Here is a 13,377-nt window from a genome sequence, read left to right on the forward strand (position 1 = left end):
TGTCTCAAAACTAGTGTTTATACTCCTTTAGTATTTTCAATAAATTATTTTTCAAAAAAATCGTTTTTGATGTCATCACTATGTTCTTCTGGATCGTGTTGATTCTTTTTTTTTTTTTTTTTCAAATAATATTTCGAGTTTTCATTTTTGCGTTCTAACATTTTTAACAATTTACATAATCTGTCTCTGTTTCTGATTACTTACCTACTTCTTTTTACCAAATATGCCAAATGACATCAGCTGTTAAATAGTGAGAAAATACAACATCCAAATGATTAACATTCACGTACAACGTTACGTATAGATTTTTATTATTATTCCCATTCAAAAGCAACATGAAAGTTCGGATACTTGGTCCTATTATCCTTGCAACAAATAAATTTTAGATTTTAGTAGATTGGATATTCTATAAATCTATAAGAAACACAACTATGGCTACAAAGATCCCATTATCACATTCTTCATGCTTTATTGATTGTCTTTTAAAAGATTTAAACTTAACAATTAAAAAATGGTCTTTAGAATTCTTAACACGATGATCCAAATCGACTGGTAGCATGTTTGCAAGCTTGTGAAAAACATCACCGTGCTATGAATTCTCAGTAACAGAGAACATTGCCCCTTATCTACGTTATTATCAACTTGTTTTTTATTAAAAGGTGTAGCGGGCATTTCGCCTATAACATTATCATTAGTTATTGCAGGATTATTATCAATAATATGCCTAAAATTTTCCAACACAATTAAAACATTGGGTAAAGGATTATTGACTTCAAAATCACCACGTGGGTCATTATAGTTTGAAAATTTGTCAATTTATAAATTCTTCTCGGTATTGATTGGTGAATTGGTGATCTAAAATCGATAGTCCTTTATCACATTTTGGACCCCAGACTTCTTTCAACAGTAACATTAAAAACTAAATATTTAAAAAATATTTCTCTCTGTTCTAGGTATGGGAATCCGAAAACAATCTTATACTAGGGTAAACAAAACTCCTTTTAAAGGATAACAAGCAGTAACAAATCTGTCTTTTAGAGTTTATGTCTTCTATACTAGCAACTTATCTTTGTGCAATTCGTTGTGCTTACCATGCACAATCGCACATTCTTATGCTTATGAATATTTCTATAGATGTTTCAAACCACTTTAGAAAAGAGCGATTGGACAAATCATTCCAAAACTGTTTTTTTTTATTCACTATTTTTCATAAATAAATGTATTCCAATTTCCAGAACAAAATGTTATTTTTTTTTTACAATGAAAGCCACAACACCAAGACATAAGTTTTGAAAAATTACTCGTACTTATTAAGAATAGTAGACCATGTTCTAGTTATAAAGTACCTACATCATCATAAATTAAACTTAAAGAAATAAACATGTTTAAGATAATATCAATTATGATGCTGTAGGTAAAACACATCCGAGCATCAATGTTTAAAAAATACATAAGTATGTTATTATGGTGATTTGATTATATTTTCACTATTTGTACCTAACTAAAGCGTACGATTTGATGCATCTATAGACGTATAATAATAATGATAGCACGTGAAACCTGTTCACTCTTACATCTAACTGAAGCTAACTACATTGTTATCAATGTAAGAGATAGACGCCCTAAGACAAAATCGTCAAAAACAACACACCTGATTAGACAAAAGTCTAATTGAACACTTCTTGCACCACTTAAACGTTCCTAACTTTCATTGTCGACAATGAAATCGAGCGCGCATTAAGGAAAAAATAATAATGTAAGTTGGATTGAGCATGGTGATGTTTGGAAGACTTGAGTAAATGAACGGTCCAAAATAAAAACTGATTTTAATTTAGCTTTTAGTCCGGTGGGAAATCATAAAATAACTTGAAATGAGGAAGAATTGCGACGGGACTGATATACTAGATGCTGTTTTACAAAGAAAATTATTCAATAATTCATGGCCTATAATAACTTTATAATGTGTCACAATTAAATTCTCGTATTGTGGTTTCCCTTTACATGTTGGTATAAAAATTTGCAGGAGCAATATTATCCTCAAATTCCATTTTGCTCGCTTAAACTCTCTCGTCTACAAAATGTCAAATGTGAAGTGTTATCAATATGTCAACTACTTACAAAAAGCTGTCTTTTTCCATTCCTTTATTTACTGAGGCTAATATGTTGAAAGAACAATAAAGTTGGGTGTGTTGCAGATGGTTATTTTTTATGGACAACTTAGTTTTAGCTGAAATTAACTTTTGATAGATATTCCAGAAAAATATGACACAGGCATCATACAATAAGAAATCAAGAAAAATCATGACGACAGCATCTAGTCTCGGAAGCAAATGTTTTAATAAAAAACTAAATTCTGAATAGCATTTAGTCTCCATCGCAAACCCCTCAACGAACGGTTCAGTAGATATACGCAGGGTGAAGAGGGGGTGGCGGCACGCGGGGCTGCTTGTCTAGGGGGGCGCAGCATGAGGGCTCGCAACAGGCGGAGTATGGCGCTGGTACTAAAGTGTACTGCGTTGGCGGGGCGTAAAGCGCTGGGGTTGCTGAAATAATTTAAAATATTTAGATTATTTTATTTTTTGCTGAGGACCAAAGAAAAGTATATTATTTTTATCTCAATAGGCGCACATTTTATTTTTATTTGTATATTTTGCCCCTTTATTAGTTAAATTTGAAGAATATACCAAATATTGCTGGAAGAAAGTAAAATTAGTAAATTTGATGGTCATCTATTTATTTTAAAGAAAGAGGGGCGCAATATCATGAATTGAATAGAATAGAATAGAATAGAATAGAATAGAATAGAATAGAATATATTTTATTTGTAGTAATTGTACATCGTCATATTCAAAAATTATTTACAATTAGAAGAACAATACAATTATTATTAAAATTATAAAATTAATAATACATTCATGTTTATCCATGTATGAACACCAAGGACTTTCCTTATACTTTTCTCTAGATATCAAATTTAAAACAGGAAAAATAGGACTAACAAATTCTACACAGTTTCTTTAGAACAGATTCGGTACTTCCTCTACGACGAAAAAATTATTGATTGGTCCAACAAAGAATACGATGTTTTATACATAATATTTCCCTGGCTTTGCGGAAGAAAACTTCTTGAGCTAGATTAAAAAAGATAAAATGAGAGATTGAGAGAGATAATGAATTGATATTTTATGAGAAGAGTGATAGAACAACAGACATTAGAAGACAGGGATCAATAATTCTCTTCACAAAGGAGTAAAATGGGATCTGGTAAGTAAATAAATAAGTTACCTTGTCTATCAATGATGTACGTACTGTCAAACGGCAGTGGATACATGGCGTACGGTGGCGGTGGCAGTTCACAGGGCGCGCACGCGGGCAACGGCGCCAGAGGGGGCGCGCATAACAACTGGTAGCAGAGAGGGGCGGGGAGCGGTGCCGCCTCGGAGCCTAGGACTGGTAGTTGGCTCATCTGAAAATTTTAAAGAAGCTATGAAATTAGAGCTGAGACCTACCATTGACGGATTGATCAACGTCATTCTCTAGTACGAAGACTATAAAGAACAAATATGTTCGAATTTTGCTATTCGGTTTTGCCACTATACGAGTAAGCTAGATGACATTGTCCAGTAACTTCTCACCACTTTTTGCATACCGTCCTTTGCGGGATGTGCCTTTCTTATTGCTGTAATGCAAAAAACAGGATGAACAGTTATGAACAGTGTTCACTGAACACGTATGATTGTTATGGGATGCAGTAAATAATTGTTCTCGCAGAACTAGACCTCAGTGAGGAAAGGTTCGTATTGTTCAAGCCAAGGGCCTGACACTCTTTGATAGAGAAAGTCTTTTTACGATTCCTATAAGAGGAAAGAGAAAATAGTGCCATGCTTTGTCCTTATCACCGACCGGGTGGCATCATAGGTAGGAGGCGATGGCGAAATACCGAAATTTATAAGTGAAAGAGAAAAAATCCTATGCTGCCCAAATTTTATATGAATATTCTTTCTTTTACTCCCGGTCGCTCGGTGGCGCGTCTATAACTACTTGTATATACCATGTCTATGGTTCAAACTGAGTGTAGCGTCCATTTTAAACAAATGCAATCGAATGTGGCGAGTGCACCCTGCTCGAATCCCTTGGAATATCGACGCCACGCTGCCACTGTGACTGTCATACGTAGTTGTACACTTTAAGCAGTGTTATTTCCATCTGGCCTGAAGTTGACCTTACTACAAAAATTCAATCATGTTCCACGAAACTAGTAGCGCTTGTCAAGTTTATGTATAATTTAAAATTAAAGTAACAAGTGCTCGCAATCTTCGAGAATAGTCAGCACTTCTATTTTTCAGCGTTTACTGGTTCTTTCGTCATTTCTTTTATTTAACATCCTTAAATTTTTATTTCAAAATTCAATGGACACAAAAGTTCTAGTATTTATGTTCTGCAGAAATATTTTGCTGTAAGTACATGCACGATAAGATAACATTAAAAAATCTCAACCCAAATCTGATCAAAAGCAAATCTCTTCTACAGCATCCCATTGATCAGATCCAACCTTCCAGATGCCTCAAATATTCAGTCCGTATCGACCCGCTCTGAAATAGCTTACTCCACGCATAATTATTTAAGAAGGAATGGCAGGCGGGTATTCTAATGGTTAGGTTAGGTTGGCGAGTCTAATATGAACCCCGTTTTTTTAAGATTAGAATTTTTCTAACCTCAAAAGTAGTTTTAAAATAACCTTTTCTCCCTAAATGCTAGGGATCCTATTATAATAATATCTAATATTGCGGTACAATAACATGTAAACGACTCAAAAATTCAGTGTATAGTTACTCTGATTTAATGTTGGAGGAAAAAGTTACCACTACTTTAAATTTTATAATATTTGTAATAAAAAAACAGAGTACAATGTTTAGAACCATCCTACTGATTGCGCCATTTAATCTTACTAAAAAAACATTATTAACCACTCCAACTGCAAACCAAATGAATGTCAAAAATTTACAACTTTCAATATTGATGATGATTTTACAAATATTTTTAAAAATCGGATATTTGTTTCTGACACATGTGCCGTTTAAAACTTTCCAAAATGGCGAAATTTCGACATAGTAAGATTTCGGAAGTATAATTTTATACTAGAATCGAAATTTTTCATTTCTAAAATTTAAATGAAAGTTTCCTTCGTATCCTGTAACTATTTTCCTGATTTTTTTTTATTGGGAAACAAACAGCTTACAATCTTACACAATATGAATTAATATTAATAAAAAACAAGCCAAAACAGTTTCCACTAGTTAATTAACAGAAAAGCTCAAAGGGAACTTAATGAAATACAAAATGTAGAAAAGTAATTATTCAAAGCAATCAGGCAAACCAAAAGCTATTTAACTTGAATTTTAGCTGAAACCTATGCTTGTTAAGTCGAGAGAAAATAAAAAAAATAAAAGGCACAATACAATACTTACATAAGTATGCTAGGTATAAAATAAGGTACTAGTATAGTAGCACGTGCGGTTTCATTTAACAATAGACAAAGGATAAGCCGTAAGGGGACTGTTTGAAATCTAAACACCATAACTATAGGTAGTTATTAAGTGCTCATTTAGGGTTTTTTTTTTTGCCGAGAACTTATCGAACTTTTAGGAACTTACCACCACTTGCACATCTGCTTGTAAGTATAAGACTACGCTTAATAGACGGTATTACGCCTATAGGTATGGGATACGAAAATGCCAATATTAAAAAAACGTACAATATTACCAAAAGAGCATATCTTTGATGGCAACATACAGAAAACTATATGAGCATAAAGAAGATCTTTGTGGCGCTTAATGACGTCTTTTTCATGTGTAAAATAAAAATTAAATATCAATTTACTGTAATTACCATGACTTTTATATTCTTGTGACCACATTGCAAAAGTTAAGTAAGATGAGATTCATTTTTTTAGATTTTCGTAGCAATCATGTTCAAATATATTTTGAGATAAAAACATACCTATATGACTAAATGTCATAAATATGAATGCCATTTCTTTTACTTCTAAGGTCCATCGGACGGTAGTTAAAATAGTCCCTAATTGTCATGGTCGTCATGCATTAGAATTAGAATTTCATTTTCCCCTCACTAGCTCGGAAAGCCGTCTTTTATCCTTTAAAACAAGCGGGGAAAAACGCATTTTATCCACTAGTGGGGAAAGTAATTTGACCTTGGATGGAGCGTGTTTAAGTAGCTTTTGACAGATAACGAAACGTAAAACGCTCATAATAATGGTTCGTTCGATATTAATTATCATTAAATAAATGGTTTGAAAATTTAATAAAAAATACCAAATTTAGCTTTATTTAATGATTTTAAGTCATTAACCTTAAATTCCATAAGAAACATTTGTTTTTTTAAATGATGTTGAATGTAATTCTGAACGCACAAGTTGAGTCGATGCAATTTCAAAACGCATCGTCAGAAATGTCATTGTCAACATTGTCCTGAGACATTTTCTCACCGACACGTAAAAATACACAACTTCCAGAGTTTTATTCTGTTATAATATCGTATTATCGTAAAAAAATGAGTGATTCCAGTGATGAAGACGATCTAACGCCTGTGGATGTTGCACTTTCCTCGCTATAGTGAGGGGAAAAGTTTTGTGTTACACACGGGTGCAAATGTATTTTACTTCTCGTCTCGTGTGTTAAAACACTCGCTACGCTCAGGATTCTATTTTAGAATCCTTTCGCTTGCTCGTGTTTCAGTTCCACACTCGCGGGTGAAATACAACTTTGCACCCTTGTATAAACAAATAACTATTAATCAAGTAGGATTTTACAATCTCTTTTGAATCGTCAAAAGATCTCCAAGTCCCGGTTATCCTGGTTTGTAAGAGCAATCTATCGCCTCTCGATGAGCAATGAGAACATATGGGCCATTTGCAAAAGGTCGCGGGTTTGATGCCCTGTTTTATTAATGCGAGCCCTAATGTGGGGATGTTAGCATTCCAGTTTTGAGGTCATGGGTGGATTGAGGTTCATGTAAATACTTTCATGCGTAACGCATTACTAATGGGAAGGGATAGGCATGCAGTCGCCATCCGATAACTTATTTATTAGGCATAAAACACTTTGGGAACAAATAAATTTATTTCATTAAATATTTTGATGTGTTTTTTTTTGTAGAAACATGTTAGGTATATGGTATATATGTAAATTATGAACTAAATTCGATGGTATATACTAAAGAAAAAGTGACCAAGCCTTCCGGTGGCGGCGGCCGGTCAAAGACGCCTAGTTTTTCGAAGATTTTCAGGGCGTAAGTTGAAGACGCCGCTTCATATCCGGCCTTCGCCACTCGAGGGCCCTTGGTCACTTTTTCTATAGTATAAGACATCTATTTTAGTTTAGACCTAGGTATCGATGGGCGGATGTGGTGAACGCTGATCTGCGCGAGCTCCAGGTTCAAGACTGGCGAGAAACTGCACAGGACCGGGATCAGTGGCGAACAGTCGTGTTGGAGGCCAAGACACACTTTGGGTCGCTGCGCCAGAGAAGTAAGTAACTATATGACTAGATTACTTTGTTTTACGCTCCCAACTTTTGTAATAATCAAAAAATGCTATGGTTAATATATAATAACTGGCGGGAGATGGCACAGGATCGAGACGACTGGCGTACACTCGTGTCGGAGGCCAAGACTGATGTATGTATGTATGTATAAACTCTTTATTGTACAAAGACATAGAACACAAATATGGCACAGAAATAAGCAGTACAAAGGCGAACTTATCCCTTTAAGGGATTTCTTCCAGTTAACCTTTGAGTAGATGAGAATTGATGAAGAACGGCAGACAAATATAGCACTGCGTACAATAGACTATAGAGGAAAGTCAATAAATTTATAAAAGAGGGCGAAAATAAATAAAATAAGATAAAAATTTTAAGTCTCATTTTAGGTCGCTGCGCCATTAAGTAAGTAATATATAATAAACTGTGTGAAAATATCATCTATAATGTCAATATCTATACACGTAGACAGAACTGTTTGAGTATTACCTGCTTTCTGACCGCCTGTGCCACTCGCAAACGGCCCAGCGGTGAGAACATAACACCTCCACTCTGGAAATAAAGAAACAAACTAATGAGCAAGTGGTTAAGTGGATATTAAAGTATTTATAGTCATAGTGTATTTTTGGTGTAATGGTTATAGTCAGAAATGGTCAAAGCCGATGTCAATATTTGACATTTCGTGCAGTGCCGGATTATTAACATTTCATGCAGTCCAGCTTGCAACATTGCTGCACCAAAAAACACTGCAGCAACAATTTATCTTAGTGCTTTTCGGGTCAATAAAGGCCTAAAATCCGTATTTACTAAGTTCTTAAAAGGCCGGCCGCTGACCAAAGAAATATTTATAAGATCAAATCTTGTCGACTAATGTTAGCAAAAAGTTGCCTACCAAAAGTTATTGTTCCGAGGTCGCTTCTTTTGTGTATTTCTAGTATGTTTCCTAAAGAAGCCCAGGTCCTGTTTGGTTACCTAGATAGTGGCTCTAGACTTTGCTAAAGCAACTGTTTTTTGTCCTTCACATCTTCACATCCAAAAAATGCCGAAAACATTTCATGGACGCTTTGCAATTTGAAAATTCTCTTTACCACATTGCTAGTCCAAATGGAAAACAGGCCTAGCTGAGACTTTTCGCTCTCATCGCCGATATTTTTGGCAAAGAGCGACTCATCCATCTAACTTTCGTTGAAATATTTTTGGCATAATGGTTGTATAAATTAATAGTTAGCAGTAAGTTATATATTGTATCTGTTGCTTTTACCGTATACGCTATTAAAATCTGCAACCGCTCCTACAAATTATCTATGTCTCCACGGAAGCGATTAGGGTAGGGTAGGAAACAGTGGCTCAGTGGCCCCAATATCGCCTCTATCATGTTGGAATTAAGCAATGCAATTAATAATGCAATGTATATTGTTAAGAAATTAAATAAAATAAATAAATAAAATAATTAGGTTGATTGAGCCACTGTACCCGGCAATTTTTTTCCGAACCACTGTTTCCTACCCTACCCTACTACAAAAATAATGACCCTGGTATTTCCTCCATAAGTGCCCTGTTTGGAAATAAACAACCTAATCAGGTCACCGTCGTTTAATAGCCCTAATAAACAGGGTGGTTTGATAAATTCTGCCGTGTCACTGCCGACACACTATTTCTGCTTAATTTGAACGCATTGTTGCTACAGTAGGCGGTTTTACGGAAATGTATAGGTTAAGTTAGAGGAGTTAGCGAGTTTTACTAGTTAATTCAAATTTCGATGGACACAGACACAGTTTAACTTTTTTAGAGTTCCGTACCCAGAGGGTAAAAACGGGACCCTATTACTAAGACTCCGCTGTCTGACTGTCTCATGAACCGTGATAGCCAGATATCAAAAGTATTTACCTAACAATTTCTTAAAATACCCACACAAATTATATCATTCAAAATCTACTATTATTTTCAATCGAATGATACTATTTGTGTAATTACTTTTTGAAAAATTGTCAGGTAAATCACATTTTAAGTTTTGTCCCTATTCACCCCAGTTGACGGTACTTAGTTTAATTTCCCAACGCTTGTGCCTTACACCCTCACCTGTGCTAGCGTGTACGCGTACCTTAATTCGACAAAGGCCGGAAAGTGCCTTCCCGTGTATGTGATTTGCAACTCTGTCGCAGCAGCACGGGCCTTATACTCCAATTGGTGTCGCAAGCAAAGGCATCGAGACGATAACCATTATAACAATGAACCGAGAGTTATGATATGTGTATATGTGTAATTAGAGGGCCTACCACGAACCACACACACACACACACATATATTACACACATTACATACATACATACATTACACATTATACATTAGGTCGCGCAAGCTGAACCGATGCATGCATGAGATATAATTGACAGTTTGTACGGAACTCTCGGTGTACGAATTAAATAAACTTGCGCTTGACCGGTTTTTGACGCACGCACGCACGCACGCACGCATGCACACAAGTGCCAGGTTCTAAGAAATTCGTAGCTAGCGTAAGTCATTCTTTTAGAAGATGCTGGTGTCCACTTTAGCCAGTCTTCTCCGAGACCACGGGGACAACGCCGTCCTCGAAACGTCGGAGGTAAATTTAAAACTTATTTTACGCGATTAAGGCCCGCCGTTGTGAATAATAATGAGTCATTCTTTTCTCTGTAAGCAGTTTGGAATAACAACCCGGAAAGTGTACTATTTCAGAATTTAATACTAAAGCCTAGTTCGGACTAGTTAGTAATTTAGTCGAGTGGCGAGTATTTCGGTCACTAAAATCGTTCGCACTGCAGACGAACGTGCTACCTTGTGAGTAGGCAGAGTTTCAAAATGAAAGGCTGGTTCGGACTACCAGTAATTTAGTCGGGTAGCGAGTTATATTAGTTACTAAACGTAACTGAACACTAAAAATTTAGTCAAGTAGATTAGTAAAAGTGTTGGGGGAGGGTCACTTGCCAGAAAAAATAGAATAAAATGGATCCACACGACTAATTCACTGACTATTTAATATACTCGACTAAATATTTGGTGTTCGGACACGTAATACTCCGTAGTCCGGACTAGGCTTAAATAATCAAGATCATACACAGATTTTGTATCAAACCCTTTGATTCAGTTACCTTACCTATTATCTCACAATTATGGGCTATTAAAATATTTAAAAATATTTAGATCACAACGGTTACACTCACTAGTATTTTAAGTCGCTTTTGGCGACATGTTTCGGACTCATCGGCGTCGGGGGGTTAATTTCGATTATGGCGTAAATAATAGGGAAAATTCTACTGATCTGATTTTCATGTTTGGTTTAAATAGATTAAAATTTTTGTGTGTTAATAAGTAGTATAGTGTTGTATTGTGAAGTAAGAGTATCTATCACAATATACTAGAGATACTCGTCAAATCATAACTTAAGTAGTTTGAACGCTACGCGCAGTTGAGTCGGGTATAAAGAAGTAAAGCTCTCAGTTCTTACAAAGAAGACGTTTTTGCGATTCAATGAAATATGCAATAAGAAAAAATAGCTGCAATACCTTTTGTGAAACTGGCAATATTACTGAATACTTTATTAGATCTTTCAGGCATTCCTGTTATGAAAAGTTAGAATGTCTAACTTTAGCGATGTAATAACAGGTAATCGGTGGTCTTATTAAATTAATTTTAAACGGGTCACTCACGTATTATTAAGTCTAATAGCTCGACATGTTTCGATCCAATTTGCTTCGTGTCGTTGCTCCGTGAAGAGGATCCTCGTAAATTGGATCGAAACATGTCGAGTTATTCGACTTAATAATACGTAAATGACCCGTTTTAAAATAATTTTATATGTTTGAGTCTCACGGGAGTTTTATAGTTAAATCGGTGGTCTTATTAAAGCGATATCTTCCCAACAAACTTTGGGTAGCAGATGTTACAAGTAATGTAATAAATTGTCAGAATTAAGAACTGGATGGGGATTAAGATAAGATAAGATAAAATAAGATAAGATAAAATAAGATAAGATAAGATAAGATAAGATAAGATAAGATAAGATAAGATAAGATAAGATAAGATAAGATAAGATAAGATAAGATAAGATAAGATAAGATAAGATAAGATAAGATAAGATAAGATAAGATAAGATAAGATAAGATAAGATACATTTATTGATAAAATTGTACAAATATCATTAATATTGTATTGTATATATTATCTTTATTTTGTCTGAGAAATTGAGTAGTAGTAGTTGTACATTGTTGATTAGTTGTTGTCCCAGACACCGCTGGAGTGACGAAGCCCTAAAAGACCTGTCCGCCCTCGGAATACCCAACTGGCGTGAAGTGGCGCAGGATAGGGTAGAGTGGCGCTCTCTTGTGTCAGAGGCCAAGATCATTTTTGGGTCACTGACGGCCCGGCCACGACATCGCGCGGCGGCCATAGGTTGGAGCGAGACACAGCGATCGGACCTTTCGTTCCCACCTATGGCCGCCGATCGCCGCTGCCGCCGCCGCGCGATGTCGCGGCCGGGCCGTAAGCCAGTGAAGTAAGTACTTACCTATACTTACAGGGACGGGAAGCCTCAGGGAAGTTGTACATTGAAAATTGGAAATTGCTTTATACATCTCGAATATCTCGATACATATCAAATAAACGACAACGAAATAAAACTATGAAATCGGATTATATCGCGTATATTGAATTAATTATACATCCCGTTTCGAACCCTTTACAGTGTTCGTGGTCAACGGGTGACTGAGGAAAAATGTGCAAAACTACCCACATATAAAAATAATGAACCACAATAAACTTTACGGCTGGTTGTACATGCAAAATCGGTTCATAAAGCTAGTTATACATTACAACTATTTTCAAGTAAAGATATACGCGATAAAGCTACGCCGTCTCTAAGCCTACACCTCTGACCCGAGAAGATTTAATTCCCTCCTAAATTGTAGGAGGACATCCCAATATGGGATCCGATTTCATAGTTTTATTTCACCGAAGAAAATATTTTAAACGAAAACGAGCTTTTTAAGTAAAGTAATTGGCTTAACCTTCCCCACGATAAACAGTAAAAATGAACAGCCATGCAAATTATTCTGGGACGTGAGGATACAAACGTTGAGAGATTTATTTGGCACATAAAAAGGGTCAGGCAGTTATGTACGGGGCCAGGCAAATAGGTCAACATGGGGAAGTCTGGAATATAAGGAGCCCGATTCAAATCTAACAACTTGTTATGGTTTTGATTTTGTTTTGATACGATCTTGAAGATCACTTACGCTGATTAGTGCGTGTGAAATGAATTGAAAGCCTTGCGTGAGATGCGCGCCAATCACCAAGAAGATCGTCAAGATCGTATCAAAACCATAACAAGTTTTCAAAATAGAATCAACCTCTAGATATTTGAACTAATAGTACTAAAACGGCAGCGGAGGAGTTAAGGCGGATTTACAGAGGGTCAAATTATAGCTCAGTACTAATGAGTATCTTGTGAAGTTGAGACGCAATAAAAATTTGTTCTAACAGTTTGTTCAGACAGTAAACTCAGTTCAACTGACAACCTTTTATCGTAGGGTTATTAGTACCTACGTGAAGTCCCTGATTCAAAGTATATTTCTAGTGGACCTTTTAGTAACGCGAGCATTTAAAAAAAGTTTCTTATAAAACTATAAAAATATCTATATCTAATACGTTGCTGTGGTTTAGTGTATGATGATCCAATACATTATACATTATTATTATTTGTATCTCTTTGGATATCACGGGCCTATGCATCCCGGTCTTTTGATAGGCTTGCGTGGGGGATATAGATCCAACACGTAGAGGC

General features: G+C 35.7%; 1 protein-coding gene across 1 annotated transcript in view; it reads right to left on the bottom strand.

Annotated features, from left to right (window-relative positions):
- Positions 1-2,365: 2,365 nt before the first annotated feature.
- The window catches only part of LOC134751435 (protein boule), a 36,674-nt gene continuing 25,662 nt past the window's right edge, over positions 2,366-13,377 (bottom strand). Inside the window, exons 2-4 of the mRNA XM_063686844.1 lie at positions 8,049-8,111; positions 3,286-3,466; positions 2,366-2,543 (exon numbers count right to left, since the gene is read on the bottom strand). Coding sequence (XP_063542914.1) covers positions 2,398-2,543; positions 3,286-3,466; positions 8,049-8,111 — 390 coding nt within the window. The 3' untranslated portion in view covers positions 2,366-2,397. The remainder of the gene's footprint in view (positions 2,544-3,285; positions 3,467-8,048; positions 8,112-13,377) is intronic.

This window comes from Cydia strobilella, chromosome 22, assembly GCF_947568885.1.
Source record: "Cydia strobilella chromosome 22, ilCydStro3.1, whole genome shotgun sequence".
Lineage (NCBI taxonomy): Eukaryota > Metazoa > Arthropoda > Insecta > Lepidoptera > Tortricidae > Cydia > Cydia strobilella.